The sequence below is a fragment of the Cynocephalus volans genome, chromosome 8 (assembly GCF_027409185.1).
Source record: "Cynocephalus volans isolate mCynVol1 chromosome 8, mCynVol1.pri, whole genome shotgun sequence".
Lineage (NCBI taxonomy): Eukaryota > Metazoa > Chordata > Mammalia > Dermoptera > Cynocephalidae > Cynocephalus > Cynocephalus volans.
This window is the reverse complement of record NC_084467.1, coordinates 28,398,378-28,416,443: the sequence shown is the minus strand read 5'-3', so window position 1 is coordinate 28,416,443 and position 18,066 is coordinate 28,398,378. Positions and strand designations below refer to the sequence as shown.

The 18,066-nt window shown below is 49.4% G+C and overlaps 2 protein-coding genes and 1 pseudogene across 3 annotated transcripts in view; 1 reads left to right on the top strand and 2 right to left on the bottom strand.

The window, feature by feature from the left end:
• Window positions 1–1,256: 1,256 nt before the first annotated feature.
• On the bottom strand, window positions 1,257–10,185 carry NCDN (neurochondrin). The gene is made up of 7 exons (XM_063104769.1): window positions 9,769–10,185; window positions 8,771–8,911; window positions 6,720–7,688; window positions 5,423–5,664; window positions 4,643–4,867; window positions 4,085–4,227; window positions 1,257–2,739 (listed from the first exon to the last, which is right to left on the bottom strand). The coding sequence occupies exons 1-7, from the start codon at window positions 9,799–9,801 to the stop codon at window positions 2,303–2,305; spliced, it is 2,190 nt and encodes a 729-aa protein (XP_062960839.1). The 5' UTR covers window positions 9,802–10,185; the 3' UTR covers window positions 1,257–2,302.
• A 413-nt stretch (window positions 10,186–10,598) lies between these two features.
• Window positions 10,599–18,066, top strand: part of KIAA0319L (KIAA0319 like) — an 85,642-nt gene continuing 78,174 nt past the window's right edge. Inside the window, exons 1-2 of one of the 2 annotated variants that reach the window (XM_063104340.1) lie at window positions 10,599–10,775; window positions 13,400–13,569. In XM_063104340.1, coding sequence (XP_062960410.1) covers window positions 13,428–13,569 — 142 coding nt within the window. In that variant the 5' untranslated portion in view covers window positions 10,599–10,775; window positions 13,400–13,427. Of the gene's footprint in view, window positions 10,776–13,036; window positions 13,111–13,399; window positions 13,570–18,066 lie in introns of those variants that run through there. The other variant, XM_063104341.1, reaches the window with a different exon arrangement.
• On the bottom strand, window positions 17,263–17,596 carry LOC134382953 (ribosomal biogenesis factor-like; annotated as a pseudogene).

Genomic DNA, 18,066 nt, shown 5'->3' with positions numbered 1-18,066 from the left:
CACATTCAATCTGCTTTAAAATCTGCAGTCTGATCTCTCGGTGTGATCCCATATCTAAGCTTCTGAGCACACACACTGGGACTCATAGGATCTGCACTGCCTACTGGTTCAACCTCATCCTCCACCGCTCCCCACTTTACACTGTGGCAATAATAAAGGACTTGCAATTCTCAAGCTTGCAAGCATTTATACCTGTTGTTCCTCTGCTTCTCTACCTGCAAGCCCCTCCTCACCCTCAGGTCTCAGAGCAAATGCTTGCTGAGTTTTCCCAGACTTGTTCAGCCAGGCTGACGGCCTCTCATACTCCAGCCACACTTTGTTCGGACCTCCATAGAAGCCATTGCTTACATCATTATGTTGCCTTGTCTGCCTCCCCTCTAAATTTTAAGCTGCTTGAGTGCAGGATCTATGTCTTTTCATATTTACCCGAGAATCCATGTTAAGAAGATGGCTTTCAGTAATTCAATAAATGAATGAATATTCCTCTGTGTCTATGCATAGCCAACCACAGGTAGGCACATAAAATGTGCCCAGTGAATGCTTGTAGGTTTGAGGGCCCAGGTGGAGGAGGCTGCAGAGGGTGTGTGCCTGGGGCTGGTCTGGCTTCAGCCTGATAGCTTTGGCTCAGGCCTGGGTGCTTGGCTCCAGTCTCTTGCTGAAGTGCTCAGTCCTTCCCTTTCTCACTTGGCATAGAACAGAGGTCAACAGCTGGTAGCCTGAAAGCCACATTTGGCCTGCGTAGGTTTTGTCGGGTCAGTAGTGATCTAATTTCTAAAAAGTTAGTTACCAACGTTCTAAAGTTGGATTTCACATAAACATCGGGATTTCTGAATTCTTTAAAAATTGGAGCATATGACAGTACCATTTGGCAACAACCTGCTGACATGGGGGGGATGGGGCTCCATTTGTACCCAAGAGGACCAGAGCCCCCACCAGGCCTGGCCATGTCATCTGAGTTTGGGGAGCCTGCTGTGCCATTGAATGATGTAGGCTGGGGAGTTGGATGGCTCATAGGGAGTCCTGGCTCTGGCACTTAACTAGCTGCTACACCTGCTTTTCTTCATCTGTAAAACTGGAATTATGGTGTCTTCTTCATAGGATTCTTGGGAGGGCTGAATAACAATTGTGAAGTGTGCTTAGCAGGGCATGTGTTCAGCAAATGATGGTTGTGAGTGGATGGAGCCTGGAAAGGAGAGAGCAGGTGCAGAGCAGATCACACAGGAGGCTTCTTGTCACCAATGAACATTTATTGAGTGTCCACATGTGCACAGCTTTGAACTTGGCGATCACAGAACGCACTGAGGGAGGGAAGCAAGGGATCAGGTGTGTGTGGGGGTCCCCCTGGGTTCATAAGAAAGGTAGTCCCTGCTGGAGCCGCCAGTCGCGTCTCTGCAGAGAAGAGTTATAGCAGGGGTGGGAGTTAAAGCCAGGCACCACGGTGGCAATGGGGTGCAATCACTGGGGAAACATGCGTATTTCTGGGGAAATGTCCTTCCTGTTCCTGGCTCCAGCCAGGCCGGATGGCACCACGGGGACAGGGATCAGATGCTCAGGTGTCCAAGCAGGGATAAGAACAGGCAAAATAAATAACCCCCAACCCCCATCATCACTCTGCTGCAACATGACACAAAAGCTTAGAGACCTGGGCCCATGGACTCCTTGGTCCCCTCAAGGAAGCTCAGGACAGAGGATTCCTCATCCCCCACCAGACCTGTCTGCTCCAGGCTGCCCTGGAAGGATGAGGGCAGTTCAGATCCTGGGTCACTGAAGCTGATAGGAAGAACTGTGATATCAATGGCCTGATCCTGCTCTCTGCCCAAGGGGGCCAATGGCAAGAGCCAAAGAGTCAATTTAAAGGACGTGGACCTGCGCGGGCCAGAGGGGGCACCACAGCCTAAGGAAGCCCATGCCCTGGCCGGCAGGGCACATGGGCTGAGGCAGTCAGCTCCTGCCAACTCTTTCCTAACCCAGGGCCTCCCTCCTGTGGGGGAGCCAGACATTGGGCACAATGACACCTAGTGCCCACCTCCCTGGGGGCTGCTCCAACCTTCCCCGGCCCGGTGGGGACAACCACGTTGATTTCCAAGCCGATCCTGCCCACTGTGGGGGCCTCGGGGGCGGAACGCAGGTCCTTACATTTGAGGGGTGGGCACCATGCCCTTGCCCTTGGAAAAGCCAGAAAGCTGGGGTGTTTGGTGGGGGAAGTCTGGGGAGGGGGGTGCAGTTTGGGGGCTTCGGGGAAGATGCCTCCTCCCTCCCTCCCTCGCTGCCTGCCCCCTGGTCTATCCCCAGTGGACACCCCTCAGGGCTCTGACAGGCACTGCTCCAAGGCGGCCATACGGTAGTGGCTGGCCGTCTCCTCACCCGCCTGCAGCCTCATGGCCTCCCGGCACAGCCGGTTGGCCCGTGCCAACTCCACCAGGACACCCTGATAGGCGGCCACCATCTCAGGCTTGACAGAGTTGGGACTGACGCTGCCTAGCAGCTGGAGCAGCTCCTGTGGCCAGCGGGAGCGCAAGGCAGCGGGGGCCAGCCAGGGCAGTAGCGGCACACAGCCTGTGAAGGCCTGCATGCCCAGGAACCAGAGCTCCTGCAGGTCGGCCCAGATGCCCTCGTAGTCAGGGGACAGGGCCAGCACTGCCTGGTCTGAACCAGGGGTGGCCCGTGCCACGTGGGACTGTGATAAGAAGAGGATGGCAGCTCCGAAGAAACCTCGGGAGGCTGGTGTTCCCTGAAGAGCTGGAAGGCATGGAGGGAGTGGGGCATGAGCCAGATGGGCCAGCTGCTGTGCCAGACCCTCACTTTCCCCTCCTGGGTGGACACACTCAGGGAGCCGAAGTGTAGGCTGGAATCAGACTGCCTGGGTTCAAACCCTACCTTTGACACTTACTGTGTGACCTTGGGTAATTAACTTTTCTGGGTCTCGGTTTCTCCACTCCTAAAATGGGGCCAATAGTGCTAATCTTAGAAATTTCTTGTGATAAGTAAATGTAATAATCTCGGTACACTCAACCATCAAGACCTCTATATGTACAGGAGGTAGGAGTGAGCCACAGGGTCACATGCGAGAGAGAACCCTCCTCAGGGTTCTCATGTGGTAGTGACCAGGGTGGCTGTGAGATCTAGAGCTGGACATCAGGCTGCAGAGGTCATACTGGTTTGATTTCTGGGCCGGAAGAGGGCGCCAGAGGGGAACATGCGCAGGTGACCAGGCTTTTGCCTACCTGACATGCAGGGGTTCACTGCTGAACTGCAGGTGCTCTCCAGGAGTCTGTTAGTCTAACCTGGTGGCATTGTGGGTGAGCCAACCCTGGGACCATGACACGGTGGCTCTACCCGGGGATGTGGTGATGCAGCCTGGGACTGAGAGTGCAGGGTGGGCTCCTGGTCTACAAGGACATGCTCCCCTTCCCACTTCTGGGTACCCTGCTGAGATCCCCACACCAGGAACACAAAGGCAGCTGAGGGTATGGGCACATTACACTCTGTTCCCGGGCATCTGCTCAGCTCCTCCAACCTGACAGATGGGGCACAGGGAACAGACAGGGACAGAGGGACCCAAGCAAACACCCACAGCCACAGTGGAAGACACAGAGGGCTGCCAGGGGTTGGAGGGGACACCCCTACCCCTGCACACAGCCAGAATGAGGCAGGGTTGGGAGGAAGATGTGTGCAGAGGGGCAGTGAGTGCTGAAGCCTGTCACTGAGGGGGTAAGGTGCTGAGCAGAGGAAAACCTCAATAGAGGGAAGTCAGGTTTCTGACTCAAGGCCTGAGTGGGGCGGCTTCACCTTGAAAACACAGGATTCAGATTCTTTGGGCTGCTGGGGATTCCAGATGCCTAAACCTGTACCTCTGAGTGGTCTTGTACTTAACACCCACCAACCTTGCCTTAAAAGTCTTCAGAAGAAAGAGAATGCCATCATTTGGGGAAGTGGGGGGCGGGGATGGAGAAATACTATAGAGATTTCCTCTTGATTGGAAAATTCTGCAAAACATTTTCTGAAAATGGTGACAAGCCCATAACACAGCAGGTCCACCAGGTCTTCTGCCCTCACCCGTCAGGACCAGGTCCCCAGGGCTTACCTGGAGAGGTGCTAAGGAGCCGGGCCATGAGGAGGCCCAGGGTGGCCACATTGGCAGCCAGCAGCAGCCTCCCCTGTTGCTGCACTAGCGCAGGCAGCGATGTCATCAGGGTGTTCATAAGAGACGTGAAGCAGGCGTCACGCCTGGGGAGGAACAGGAGAGAAGGATGGGGGCAGGCAGGACATTAGTAGAGTCAGATCAAACCTTTTGGAAAACCTGGGATCTAGGGGCTCCCAACTTCACTGGGCTACTGGTTGGCAAGAAATTAGGCAGCAGGGTGAAGAGTTAACTTTGGGCCTCAACCATGGCATCCGGGGAGCAGAGTTTGCGTTATGGCTGGAACAGGTAGACATGCCCAGAGAGGATACAGGGTGTGGGGAGTTCCAGGTACATCAAATGCTGGTATGGGGCTGGCTTTGTCCACTGAGACACTTTTATTCTAACACTAACAGAAACCCACATGCACAGGGAAGCGAAGTAAGAGATGGAGATACGAGGTGATTGGGCAGCCCCCTTTGCTTCCTCCAACCTCCTCCCCACCTCTCCTGAGCCCCTCACTTGATCAGTCCTGGTGCGGTGACCACAAGGTTGAGGAAGATGTGGCAGCAGGTCTGCAGGCCAATCTCCACGCTGTCGGGCAGCACTGAGGTGTCATGGCCAGGGGATGTGAGCTCCCACTGCTGCAGGAAATACTTGCACAGAAGTGAAGGGGCCCCCTCCTTGATCAGGATCTCCCGGGGCCCATCTTCGACAGTCAGGTGGCACCAGCCAGGCAGAAGGAGCCTGGGGATGTAGAGGGGACAAACGGGTGTAGGGTTGGGAGTAATAAGGCACAGATTTCCATTTTGAGAAATGGAAGTAGGAGAGGAGAAGGACATGTCCTCATAGGTGCCACACAAAAAGCACACGCTTTGGAGTCACACAGGCACAGGATCAAACTTAGGCTCTACCACATAGTGTGACTGTGGGCAAGTTACTTTAACCTCTTTGGGACTCAGTTTTCTCATCTTTAACACATGGATGAGACTTATGTCAGATTTGCCATGTGGACCAAATGAGATAGGTTTGGTGAAGGGTATAGCAAAATACCTGGCTCATAGTAGATGCTCAGTAAGCACAAGTTCTCTTTTTATTGAGAAATCTGGGGTTGGCAAGCAACACTTGGCAGCCCAGGAGTCCTGTGGAAACAAGCCCTCCAAAACAGAAATAATCCTAAGTGAAATCTCATGGCTCAGTCAGGAATCCTGTGGCATAGCCCCCTTGTGGGGGAGGGGGTGTTCCTGTGTTACACTTTAATTAAGAATGGTCTGGCTGGACAGACTGTAATTACAAACTCACCGGAGTGCATCCCCTGGCCAGGTGGGCCCTGGGGTGGTAGGGGAGATGGCCAGGGTGGCCACCTGCTGGGAAAGGTCATTGGCCTCCTCGGCCTCCTCGTAGAGGGTCTTGGCATAGCGGACGAGGAAGGGCAGCAGCTGGCACACCTCCTTACGCAGGGACGAAGTCTCCTCGGCCAGCCAGGCACCCAGGATCCGCACTGAGGCAAACACGAAGGGCTCCTTCTGCTTCTCCGGCCCCACCTGTTGCCGCAGGACCCCCTTGAGATGGAGCAGGACCAGAGACCCTGCCTTGCCTGCCAGCCAGCCCAGAAGTAACACGACTACAAAAGAATTCCGGCCTGTAGCACTTCAAAGGCAGGCACTAAGCCTTATTCTACTCCATGTGCCTAGCACCTAGCACATGGCAGGGACATACCCAACAGGAGCCTGGCACAGAGCAAGTCCTCAGTGCATGTCTGCTGACGTGCCCCCGCACTTGCTGAGACTCCAGTTGCAACCCTGTCTCCTCACCTCTGAAGTATCTTGAGGCTAGAAGGAAACTCACAGGTCTAAAGCTAAGTAAATGCTCCCCTACAGCAGTTCTGAGCTGGGGTGGGAGGACAGGCTTCCCGGCCACTGTGTAAATACCCTCAGTGGTGGGAGTGCGGGATGCCCCCTTTAGAGCTAAATCGGAAAACGAGAGGAGAGTTTAGCATGAAGTGTGGGATATGCGGCTGGTGATTTCAGTGGCTAGTGAAGGCCATCAAAAAGACAGCATCATGACTGGATCCCTGTGGGACAGACAGCTGGACTCTCGGACAGGGAAAGAAGAGGAGAGCTAGGGTGGAGGCAGTCAAATAGATTTAGCCAAATCTCTACAGAAGCCAGGAGCCAGGCAGCCCTGCTCCTTTTTCCTGCACCATTACAAGTTTGTGTGTGTGTGTGTGTGTATGTGTATGTAAAACAATGCTATAGAGTGAGCAGAACAAACTGCTTCAATCGTGTGTGTGTGCACCAAGGAGAGGTGTGCAGTGTGTAGTATGTGTGTATTGGGGGAGCGGTATGTGAGTGGGAGGTTACTGTGTTGTGTGTGTGTATACTGTAATGTGAGTGCACATATGGTGTGTGGTGTGGTGCTTGTGTGGAGGCTCAGGGAGGGAGGGAGCAGGAGGGAGGCTCGGCCACACACTACTCCCTGGAGTGACTGCCGCAGTAACAGCCCGCGTGTACACGCAGCACTGCTCTTCCCCCGGCCTTCTGGCTCCTGCACGGGTTCCCCCACACTGGGCTCCCTCTGTGGGCTCCTACACCATTACCTGCTGCAGGTAGTGGATGACAGCCCCGATGGCCTCCTTCATGATGCTAACAAGCTGCACCTTCTGTGGCTCCTTAAGCAGGGACTGCTCACAGCGGGTGCACTCCTGGATACCCAACTCCATGAGGGCATAGCAGGCGGTCACCACATCCTCTTTCACCTCTGTGCCAGTCTCCTCCAGTGCCAGCCGCACCTCCACACATGCCAAATTCACCAGCAGGGCCAGGAACTTGCTCCCAGAGCTGCCTGCTGGGATCCAGTCGGAGCCACAGGCGTGCGCCAGGCGGGCTGCCAGCTTCAGTGCAGGGTTGCGCTGCCAGGAGCTCAGCTTGCTTCCCAGGATGCGTGCCAGCCCAGCCTGTAGATCCCGAAGGCATTCAGGGGGCACGGTTGTTGGGGGCAGAAAGAGGGGCAGCAGCTGGCAGAGCTCAAACTTGCTGGCATCCTCTGCTTTCTGGAAATCCTCGCTGAGGCCCCGCAATACAGCCAGCAGGTCAGGCTCCGCCTCCTTCCAGCACTGTGCCTCGGCAGCGGCCAGCAACCCCACTAGGAGTGCCAGGGCCTGGTCAAAGCCATAGCCATGCCCCAAGTATGCCTGACACAGGGCAGACACAGTGCCACCTGCAATCAGGTGCCGGGGCCCACGGGTTGTGCCTGCTACAGCTGTCAGGCACTGGTAGGTGTCATCAATCATGGAGCGGCGCGCAGCATCGTCTGGGTCCCCCCGGGCTGTGAGGAAGGTGTTAAGGATGGGGATCTTGTTCAGGACCTGGGGATGGGCAGCCAGTTCAGGGTCACTGCAGAAGCAGGCCAGCAGAGCCACGCCCAGGGCCCGGAGAACATGGTCAGGGCAGCCATCCGGTGCCTCCTTGGTGGTCAAAAGACGATTGGGAAAGGTGAAGCCGACGGCATCGAAGATCCGCCGCCGAGTTTTGGCATCTATGTCACCTGCTTTGACTGCCTTGGTCACCTATGGGGGGGGGTACGTGCTATCAACAAGATGAAAGGAAGAGGTGTCAAAGACTGTCCCTTCCCTGCACCCTGGGGCATGAAGGACTAGCAGCATTAGGTTATGCAACAGGACTTGCGCTGGGGCCATTTCATCCAGCTCCTTCTTTCTCCTTGGAGACAGACAAGTGTGACCTCTGGGACCCCTCTCATCTATGATTATCCCATGGAAGGGAGGTCCAGTCCTCCTTAACCACTCACTTGGGCATTTCATCACTCAGCCAGTTGAGAAGTTCTTCCGGATATCTAATCTAAATGCCCATAACCTGGGTTGAAAGGGGCTTGAAACTCATGTTTAAAATCTCCCATAGATTTAGGGTCCTTTGCTAATTGTTCCCTTCAGAGAAGTCTCTGATCCATTTCTGCCACCTTCTCGGGGGAAATGGCTCCTGTGTCTCACTGCTCTGCCTGTCAAAACATTTCCCCTTACATTTCACCTAAACACCTCCTCTGCTGCAGTGTGAGCCCTTGACTCCAGAGTCTTCTCCCTGTTGCCATGGCAAACAAGCAGCGGCTGTACTCCCTCCTTCCTTCACCCCCCACACACCAACCCCCCCTTCCTAGCACTGCAGCTCCTGCTCTGCTGTCCCCAGCTCGGGCTCCTCCAATAGGGCTAAGCCCTGAACCAGCTCCCTAACCTTTACCTACCTACAGCCATCCTGGCCATCCCATAGGACCCCACCCCAGTTACTTCCAGTCCTGCTACTCTCTCCAGCCCAGCACAATCATTCCCAGCCCTCAAGTAGTCTGCACTAGTTAGTACCTGCTGCTGTTACCCTGAGTCAGCTCCCATCTGCTCTGGGACACCCCAGAAAGCAGACCCAGGTAGTTTCCTCCAAGGCCCCTAGTGCCGCAGCCTTATTCACCCCTATTCTCAGGGGAGCAAAAAAGAATACAAAGGTAGGGGTCAGAGTCTTGGGCCTTCTTTGGTGCCTCCAGGGTTGCCAGCACCACCTACATATCCTTGGGGACTCACTGACCCCATTCCTTGGGGGTCTAACCACCCAGCCCTTCCCATCTCCCAATTTCCAGCCAGTTCCTTACTAGCAGCAGGGCTGCAAACTGCTCGCTGTCATTCTTGGCCTCACGGAGGGCTCCCAGGTAGCGCTCCAGGGTGGGGTTTCGGCCCTCTGCCTGGTTCAGAGCTGGCTCACAATCCGAGGCCATGATGCCCGCCTTGTCCAACTGTGAACACAAGAGGGACTGAGCATCCCTCTGCAGAGGAGGGGTGGGGGTGGGAGTGGAGGATGGAGGGAGGGATTAGCAAAGAGGAAGGGTAGGATTTGGAAGGGTGGGTTCCTCAGGACTGGCCTCCCTTGGGGAAGCCCCTTTAAGGGGCTGAACCTGCAAATCCTTAGGGATGAAGAAGGGACCCTGGTCCAAGGTCACCTCCAGAAAGTGGGAAAGAAGGACCATGAATCCTGCTGCTTAGCTGGACAGCTCTCCTCACCCATCTCCTGGGGGTGGGAGGGGGCCGGCCACACTGCTCAGCTGCCCTGTCACTGAAAGCCGAGTTTTACTTCCCTCCACCGAGGCACACAGGGAGTAAGTGGTGAGGACAGACAGGGAGAAATGGAGACATACAGGGTGAAGTTCGATTATCCGGACTCAGGCTAACACGGGGGAAAAAGGCATCCTAGGCTTCCTTTTCCCTCCCTTCTTCAGAGGAGGCAGGAGATAAGCTTCGGCAAAAGTGAAATACAAGGTGCTCACCAGGGAACGCTTGGACGCCCCTCTGGGGACCCCACCCCTCCAGCCAGGGCTCTCAGTCGCCCCCGCAGGCTCCTTGCCTCCTCTCCTTTCCCTCCCTCGGGCAGAGCCTGCAGCAGCAGCGGCGGCAGCAGCAGAATTAACCCCTTGCACTCCCTCTCCTCGCCCTCCCTGTCCCGCTACCAGCCTGTGGATGCCGGCAAGGGCTGGAGAAGCAAGAAGGGGTCCAGGGTAGCTCCCAGGACAACGGAGAATCCAGAAGCCGGATAATCGAAGCGGGGCTGCAGAGACGGGGAGATGAAAAGGGGAGGAGGGTTCCTGGCGGTCACCACCTGTCCCGCCGCAGCCAGGTCACAACACGACATTGATGAAGTCACGACAGAGCGGCGATGAGATCACACTTCACGATGACGCGGTGATGTCACGGAGAGATCACGGTAAAATCACGACATGGGGGACAGCCCCCAAAGATGACAGAGCAAATTTTTTAAAAAGATATATATCGAAAAAGGCTGTGACAAAATGGAGTCTCGACAGGGCACGATGATGTCGCGATATGGCGCGATGGATTCGCGATAGGGTCCCCGGGGTGTGTCGGCATCGATCAGCGCCGGCTCGGAGAGGCCCCGGCTGGGATGCAGGGGAGGGCCTGAAGGGGGCTGAGCTCACCAGGCTGCGGCCCCGAGCAGCGAAGTCTTCTCCGAGAGCGATGCTCCGGGAGCCTGGGGCCGCTGCTCACGCCGCGTTGCCCACTCCGGGCTCCAGGCTGCGGCAGCTCCACCCCCACCCCCGCAGCGCTCTCCACCAATCCGCGGCGGCGTCACTCCGGGCTCTGGCCAATGGCGCGGCTGGGCGCTTCGCTGTAGGGGTGCCACCGCTGCCGCCATCTTGCTTGTGGGTATTGCCAGAGTTTGGGGCCGGGGGCTCGTGCAAAGCAGGCGAGGTGCAGACTGCCTCTGGAGAGCGGGAGGCGAGAGACTGGGGTTCCAGAATCCCTCGCTTGTGCGTAGTTTACCCCCCAGCACTGCCCCTCCTCCCCCTTGGGCTCGCGGCTGGAATTGAGCTTCCGGGGTGGGGGGGCGGGAAGGCCTGGTTGGCATGCAGAGTGTGTTTCCGGGTTGAGGCCGGGAGGGGGGCGGAGGCGGTGTTTCCGGCCGCCGTCGCTGTCCTGGGAGGCTGAGGCGAGAGGGAGCTACCCGGGTGGGGACCCCGCACTACCTTTCTCTTCCTCCTCCTCCTCCCGGTGAGGGGAGCGAAGGTTGGGGCCCCCGAGCCCATGGACCGGGAAGAGGCGGAGGCCGCCGAGAGCCGGGGCCCCGCTCTGTGGCCCTGAGCCCCGGTAGGTGGCCGGGGGCGTCTGGCTGCCAGGCCGAGTACCTTGAGCTCGGGAGGGGCAAACGGGACGGGCGATGCCTGGGGGTCCGCTGGCCGGGTGTTGGGACCCGGAGGTGGCGCTTCTGGTCTCGCAGGTGCGGAGCTCAGGTCCCAGGCTGAACCCCACTTCTTCTGGGCCAGGCCTGGTCATGCAGCTCTCTCCATTCCCTGACAGACAGATAGGGCTCGGGGCGCTATCCTTTTTCCGCCCTCGACCTCTGCAGCCTCGCCCTTAGCTGCTGTCTCTGGTGTTTGGTCTCCCCCCTGAGATAGAAAGTTGATGCAGAATAGTTAGGGGGCGGGTTGAACACGATGTGTAAATTATGATGCGACACCTGTCTCATTCAGGAGTTTTGAAAATTATGCCCCACAGAGGATCCTGTGGTGGCTGCAGTGAGCACAAAGGTGAGATGAAGGAAGTCAAAATAGGAAACCCTCAGGCGGGATTCCGGAAAAGCTTTGCATTCTCCCACCTCTTGGTGGTTATGCCCAAGCGACAGTAGATGTGTTAGTGAAGAGCTTTAGTCGACTTTCCTTGTGCTTTCTTATGGAACAAATTGGAAAGACGACCTTCCAGAACAGTCTGTTCATTTTTCCAGCTGTTTGGAAAACAGTGTCTGCAAATATAAGCAAGCTATTCGTGGCAGTCTGTTCTGTAACTTTCCCAAATACTCGAGACTCTTTCTTTTCCTTTTTGAAAAAGCTTTATTCTTGATTACTCATATCATCTGAATAAGCTGTTTCAGATATGCTCTGTTAAAGCATATCTTATCACTGTGTACATAAGTGGAGTTCCACGTATGTAGTTGACAGACTGAACTATGATACATCCCCCATCAACCTGAAGTATTAAGTAAACATTACCCCCTGCTCTGTCTGAACAGCTGCTGCAACAGAGTGCTTTTATTTCGGGTGTACTTGTAACGCCCTAAATGCCAGAACTATTGCCAGCTTTTCTAGATTTTCATTTGTCAAGTATTGTGGGGGTGTGTGTTCTCTCCCTGGGTTGTTATCCTTTGATTCGGTAACAAACCATTTAGAGCTTGGTTATGTGTTGTTCCTGCCTTTGGTCAGTAAGCCTGTAACGACCCTAGCAGTGATTTGTGCCCTTAAGCAATTGTAGGTTACAGAGAAATGACTGGTTGGGAGTTCAAATGAAATTAGCTCTCCCTTTCACTTATGCAGGATTTGTAAGACACTGCACTTCTAATCAGCTTGCTGGTCCAATGGTGTTTATTACTCCTGTTTTGAAAACCTATTCATTTCTTTTCTGCTTCTCCCACCCACCTGTCAGGCTATTGATGACAGATGTTGAGTCACCTTGAGTTTTAAATCCTTTTGTGGTAGGCAGAAATGTGTTGGGTAAGACACACACACACACACACACACACACACACACACACACACACACACACACACACACACACACACACTTGCTGGATATATTTTCTAACTTAGGCTCCATTTCCATATCTCTTGAACATGTCTCTGACCCACACACCTCCTTTCTGCCTCCTGCTCCCTAAAATATAACTACAGTGCAATTAGAAATAGAAATGGATGAAAGTGAATGATAAAGATGAAGTCCATCAGATGCTTATGGCTCAGTGAAAGCCTGGACTACACCTCAGTTTTGTAGCTGTATGTGTGTCTGTTTCCTGGTATTAGTCAGCATTGATATCCAACCCAGGCAACGATGATCTCCCTGTATGCTGGTTGGGGGTGGGGGTTAGGGGTTATCAGCCTCTGCCATTTGCCAGATGTGAATGACAGGTGCATATTTAGGACAAAAGATTTTTGAGTTGCTCTTCAGATCTCAGTCAACCGTCAAAATGTTGCCGAGACTTATATAGTAATTTATATAATACAGCAAAGTTGTGTAAAAGGGAAGAAACTTACGGAAAATCTATTTTTCTGCTGGAAGGACGTAAATCATCCAACCCCTAGATTCTGGATTTAGCCAGCACAGTTCCTGATATAAACATTTGTTGAATGTAGCCAGCACAGTTCCTGATATAAACATTTGTTGAATGTATATGTAAATTTAAGCCAGGAATTGCAAATGACTCTTAGGGATCAGGAGATAATAGTGGTGGGGACAGTAGCAAACTGGAGAGCACATGCCCTACCCAAAGGCAATTGCATTTCAAAATTTTAAAAACACTGGGCCAGACAAGACCCTCAGTTTAGTTTACCTCCACAGTTCAAATTCTTCTCATGGATCAGAAGGTGTCTTTGGTCAAGTCACAAAGCTGTTGGTAGCAGAACTGCAACTGAAACTCAGATCTGTTTGTTTTCAGGTAGGTGCTCTTTCCATTCTACCACACAGGTGACGTACTGTTAGATTAGAAAATAGTGGATTTTTCTAATTCCAGTGGATTTATTTCATATCCCTTGCTATGTTGTTATCTTGGTAATTATAGGCTATGTCAAAGCTCAGGTTTACAATTTATAGGCAGGGATGAATGGTGAAAGACAAACTTGAAATTTCTCTTCCCCCTAATCTGTCATATTCTCTAGCATTCCACATTTCTAAGAATCAATTATTAATTACTTGGCATATAATTTCTTTTCTTTCTGTCTTTCTAGTGTACTGGTTCCTCCTGTCGGGAAGGCCATGGAGAAGAGGCTGGGAGTCAAGCCAAGTCCTGCTTCCTGGATTTTATCAGAGTATTGTTGGCAGACATCAGTGAAGTGGTTGAGAAGCCTGTACCTGTTTTATACTTGCTTCTGCTTCAGTGTTCTGTGGTTGTCAACAGGTACCGTTTTCTTTATAGATTTAAGATTAATAAAGGGCACTTTGTATGAGTCCCTCAGTTCATTTTAAAGATTATTAAGATGTAGAAAAGTGATCTGCTAATTAACAGAAAAGGTCCTTCTTTCGGTGGATAGTTATTTTGTTGTGCTTATTTGTTTTCTTTTGGAACCAATATTTAAATTGGATTCTTTCTCATAACGGAGAATTGGAACAATAATTTTTAGATTTGATAAAGATGTATTGAAAAGAAAGAGGTTTCAGAGGTGGACAGATCTGGGTCCTGAAGCTGGATATTTCTACTTAATGATGATAAAACCTTGGGCAGGTTCCCTAATGTCTTTGAAGAAGGATAAGATCTACCTCATAGTGAGGTTTCAGAGGTGGACAGATCTGGGTCCTGAAGCTGGATATTTCCACTTAATGATGATAAAACCTTGGGCAGGTTCCCTAATGTCTTTGAAGAAGGATAAGATCTACCTCATAGTTTGATTTGAGAGATGATGTAATTAAAGCATGTGATACAGCATTTTGAACAATGGTGCTTAGAAAATGATAATAAATTTAAATAATAATAATAATAATAAATTTAAATGATAAAATTTACTTCCTTTCCTTTCCTAAGCAAATCTACACTTACAGAAAAACTGTGTTCCTTTTTCCATAGAAAGGGGCTATGTTGATAGATTTTATACAATATGCTTCCCTCCTAGAGATTATTTCACCAGGATAGAGTCTCTTGCCAGGAATCAGTGCCAAGAATGCTAAATTTCAAAGGAGAAACCCTTTCTTTCTTTCCTTTTTTCTTTCAGTCCTTTTGTTGATATTGTTCCTTTCAGAGTATGGAGTATGAAAAAATAGCAATTTGAGAAAGACTTCTGAGTATGCTAACAGAATATTCTGCACAATGACCCAAAGCCTTCTGCTATAGACATCACTGTCTGGGATAACTAATTAGACTTTTGTTCTTATAATTACAAATATTTCTGTTACTTTCCTAAAGGAATTTGTGGCCATGATCTTGAGAAATAAGTAATTACCGTATTTAGCAATCTTAGTAACACAGCTTTGGGGTTTGGGGTTTTTGTTGTCTTGCGGTGTTGGCTGATGATTGCATAATTATAGTGGTAGAAATTGCAGTTGACAGAAAGCTGACCTAAATGTTTTTTCACCCGAGATGATGCTTTGCTGCAACAGCTGTCAGGCCAACATTTTATGTGAGATCATTCAAATTAAATAACTGATTTAGCACCATCAGAATAGGAAAATTGTATTTTTTGAAGTGCACCTACTCACACACCAGACTCCTGATTATAAACATCACATATGAGGGTATTTCAAAAAGTTCATGGAAAAATGGAATTAAAAAAATAATACAAATCATAGGGTCAGCCCATGGCTCACTTGGGAGAGTGTGGTGCTGATAGCACCAAGGCTGCGGGTTCGGATCCCTATATAGGGATGGCCAGTTAGCTCACTTGGGAGAGCGTGGTGCTGACAACACCAAGTCAAGGTTTAAGATCCCCTTACTGGTCATCCTTAAGAAAAAAGAAATAAAAAGATGATACAAATCTTTCTGTGAACTTTTTGAAGATCTCTCCTATCTTATCATTTAATTCATGATAACCTTAAAATAGTAGTCTTGTTCTGATTTTATAGAAAAGGAAACAGGGCCCAGCAGAGGCAAAATGATTTGAGCAAGGTCGCACAGTAAGAACATGACAGAGCCAGGATTTTAAACCCAAGTTTGTCTACTGTAGAGCTCATGCTCTATTTCTTCTGCTAGTCAGCCTTCCAACCACAGATGATCTTTTGGAGGACCAAAGACAAATCTAGCACTTGGTTAAACATGTTGGCTAATTGGGCAAGTCTTTAGTACCCCTTGAACCTGGTGCTTAAAAACAGCACCCCAAGGAGCAGACTGAGTATTAAGGGAAGGTGGTATAGTTAGGAGTGGTTCTGGTGGGGATTAGATTGTACCAGTTCCACTTTAGGAAAGTTTGGAGCTTTACCATGGAAATGAAAGATTGAGAGCCATGTATGTTCAAACTGAGGGAATGTACAAGCAACACATGACAGACATGTTGTTATATATGTTGATTTATTGGTCTCTTTCACTTCAGTTTTTTTAAAAAAGAACTCTTTGGCATTAATATGAAGAGCTCTAAAAAAGTTCATATCCTTTGACTTCATTCCCCTTTTAAAAATATCTCAAGGATACATTTAGGTAGTGGTGAATAAGAGTAATTATCAACACTCATTTATTCTGTGCTGCAAAACATTGCTATAACCTGCCTAACAGTAGGAGGGTGGTGACATTTTTGCATATCCACATGGTAGAATGCTATCCAATCTCAAATTTCATATTTTAGAAGAATAAGTACATGTGAAAGTGCTCCTAATCTTAAATGGGAAAAGCAAGATACACAACTGCATATTCACTATGGTGCCAATTTTGTGAAAAGAAAAAAAATTTTATATAATAGAAAACGCTTGTGGGAGTGTGGTGCTGATAACACCAAGGTTAAGGGTTTAGATCCCTGTGTTGGCCAGCTGCAAAAAACCAAAAACAACAGCAACAAAAAAGAAAATAATCTGCAACAAGATACAGGTTGAGTGCAACAAAATATAGGTTGCGCATCCCTAATCTGAAAACCCAAAATCTGAAATGCTTCAAAATCCAAAACACTTTTGAGCACCAACATGATGGCCAAAGGAAATGCTCATTGTAACATTTCAGAGTTTGGATTTTCAGATTAGGGATGATGAACTGGTAAGTATATAACGCATATATTCCAAAATCTGAAGAAAATCTGAAATCTGAAACACTTCTGGTCCCAAGCAGTTTGAATAAGGAATACTCAATCTGTATATGACTAAATGTTTATATGTATTTCTGAGTAGTGGAATTATTATTTCTTTATACTTTTCTGTGTTTTCCAGATTGTTTTTCAGTATATTTGTTTAACTTTTTTTTATAAGGGGGAAAATAACCTACCCGAAAAGCAGCAGCAAAATAATAGCATAAACCTATTTGGTGGTAGCCTGAGTCAGTATATATCTACTTGTGAGTTTATCCAATTTTTACCCAAGCTCTGAAGTTTTTCTCTTTTGAAATACATTTTTGATTGTTTTCTGTTATCATTTAGCTCATGGATTATATGGATTATTTCTGAAAAACTAACTGAAATAAAGCAGTTTTCCAGTTGTCTTCCTTTCCTGTTTACTACTTAGTAGTCTACTCTATCTTTGGAAGGCTCCAGGCACCCAGTGACTTACACATAGTAGGCTTCTCTTATATTTCTGCTTTTGGACTCAGTGCTGAAGCCCACTGCTACAAAGCAGTGATTATAATTTCTCTGATAAAAGATGCTCTGTATTTTCCTTGTGAGCTATTGAATTGCTGTTTTTCTGTTTAATTTTACTGTTAAGTAATTTCAAAGATAGTTACTGGACCTGTAGACCAATATGAGGTGACCCCAAGAATTTTCCTGCAGTAGATTGTTTAGCTTCTTGAGAGCAGGGATCTTGCCTCTTTTACTTATTCCAGATATTCCTAGCAAGCACCAAAGGTTTGACACATAGTAGGTGTACCATAAAAATATTTGTTGCCTGAATAAATTAGCGATAAGAGACTTAGTTGTCCTTTGAGAATTAAACTATTTATTTTTGTATAAAACATTTAATTTATTGGTCTTTTGGGGGAATTTGATGCATCACAACTGTATTACAACTGAGCCATTAATCTTGTAGCTTCGTCAACATTAACTGGTTCATTTTCATGATGTTACTGAGGAAGCAGCTCGTTCTACAGAGGTTCAAGAGAAAGACCTTTTGAGAAGTGTGCAAATTCCTTTTGTATATTTACAAAAGCTTTATTCACTGTGCTAACTTTTTCATTATTCACAATGTTAATCTTCTTAACATTAGTGGTAACTGGTTTTGCTTTGTTTTTAGCCTTAAAATTTTTTTGGCTGGCTATTTGAAATACATTCCTGGGACTTCTGCCCTCTTATTTTGTCCTTGGCCATTGTCAGACCTTTTATACCTGTGTGCAGCTACTCAAGCTCCAGATAACGCCATCTGCACCTACATATTTATTTGTTTGTTTATTTATTTATGTTTGTTTGTTTGTTATTTTTTGGCAGCTGGCCAGTACAGGGGTCCAAACACTTGACCTTGGTGTTGTCAGCACCATGCTCTCCCAAGTGAGCTAACTTGCCAGTCCTAAGAGAACTTGTAAAATCAAAACAATCAAAGCAAAGATATATAAAGACACCTTAAGGAGACATAATACCTTTGAGATCAGCAAGATTTGACTAAAATCTTAACAAATATATTAATATATCTAAAGAAAGGACGTGTACATCTGAAGAATTTGTGTGCATGTTTGTGGGGGATGCAAGGACCTAACTGGCCTTGGAAATCTAAGATAAGGAGAGTCCTTGAAGTTAACTTAGGGCTAAAGCTAGCAGGTGGCTATGAAAACTTTTACTGACAT

Bases quoted from the DNA above. Each gene is read 5' to 3' on its own strand.
- NCDN (XM_063104769.1), bottom strand. From the start codon at position 9,801: ATGTCGTGTTGTGACCTGGCTGCGGCGGGACAG. The intron at 8,912-9,768 runs GTGGTGACCGCC...TTGTGTTCACAG, and splicing joins ACCTGGCTGCGGCGGGACAG to TTGGACAAGGCGGGCATCAT. The intron at 5,665-6,719 runs GTAATGGTGTAG...CTGCGGCAACAG, and splicing joins TCATCCACTACCTGCAGCAG to GTGGGGCCGGAGAAGCAGAA.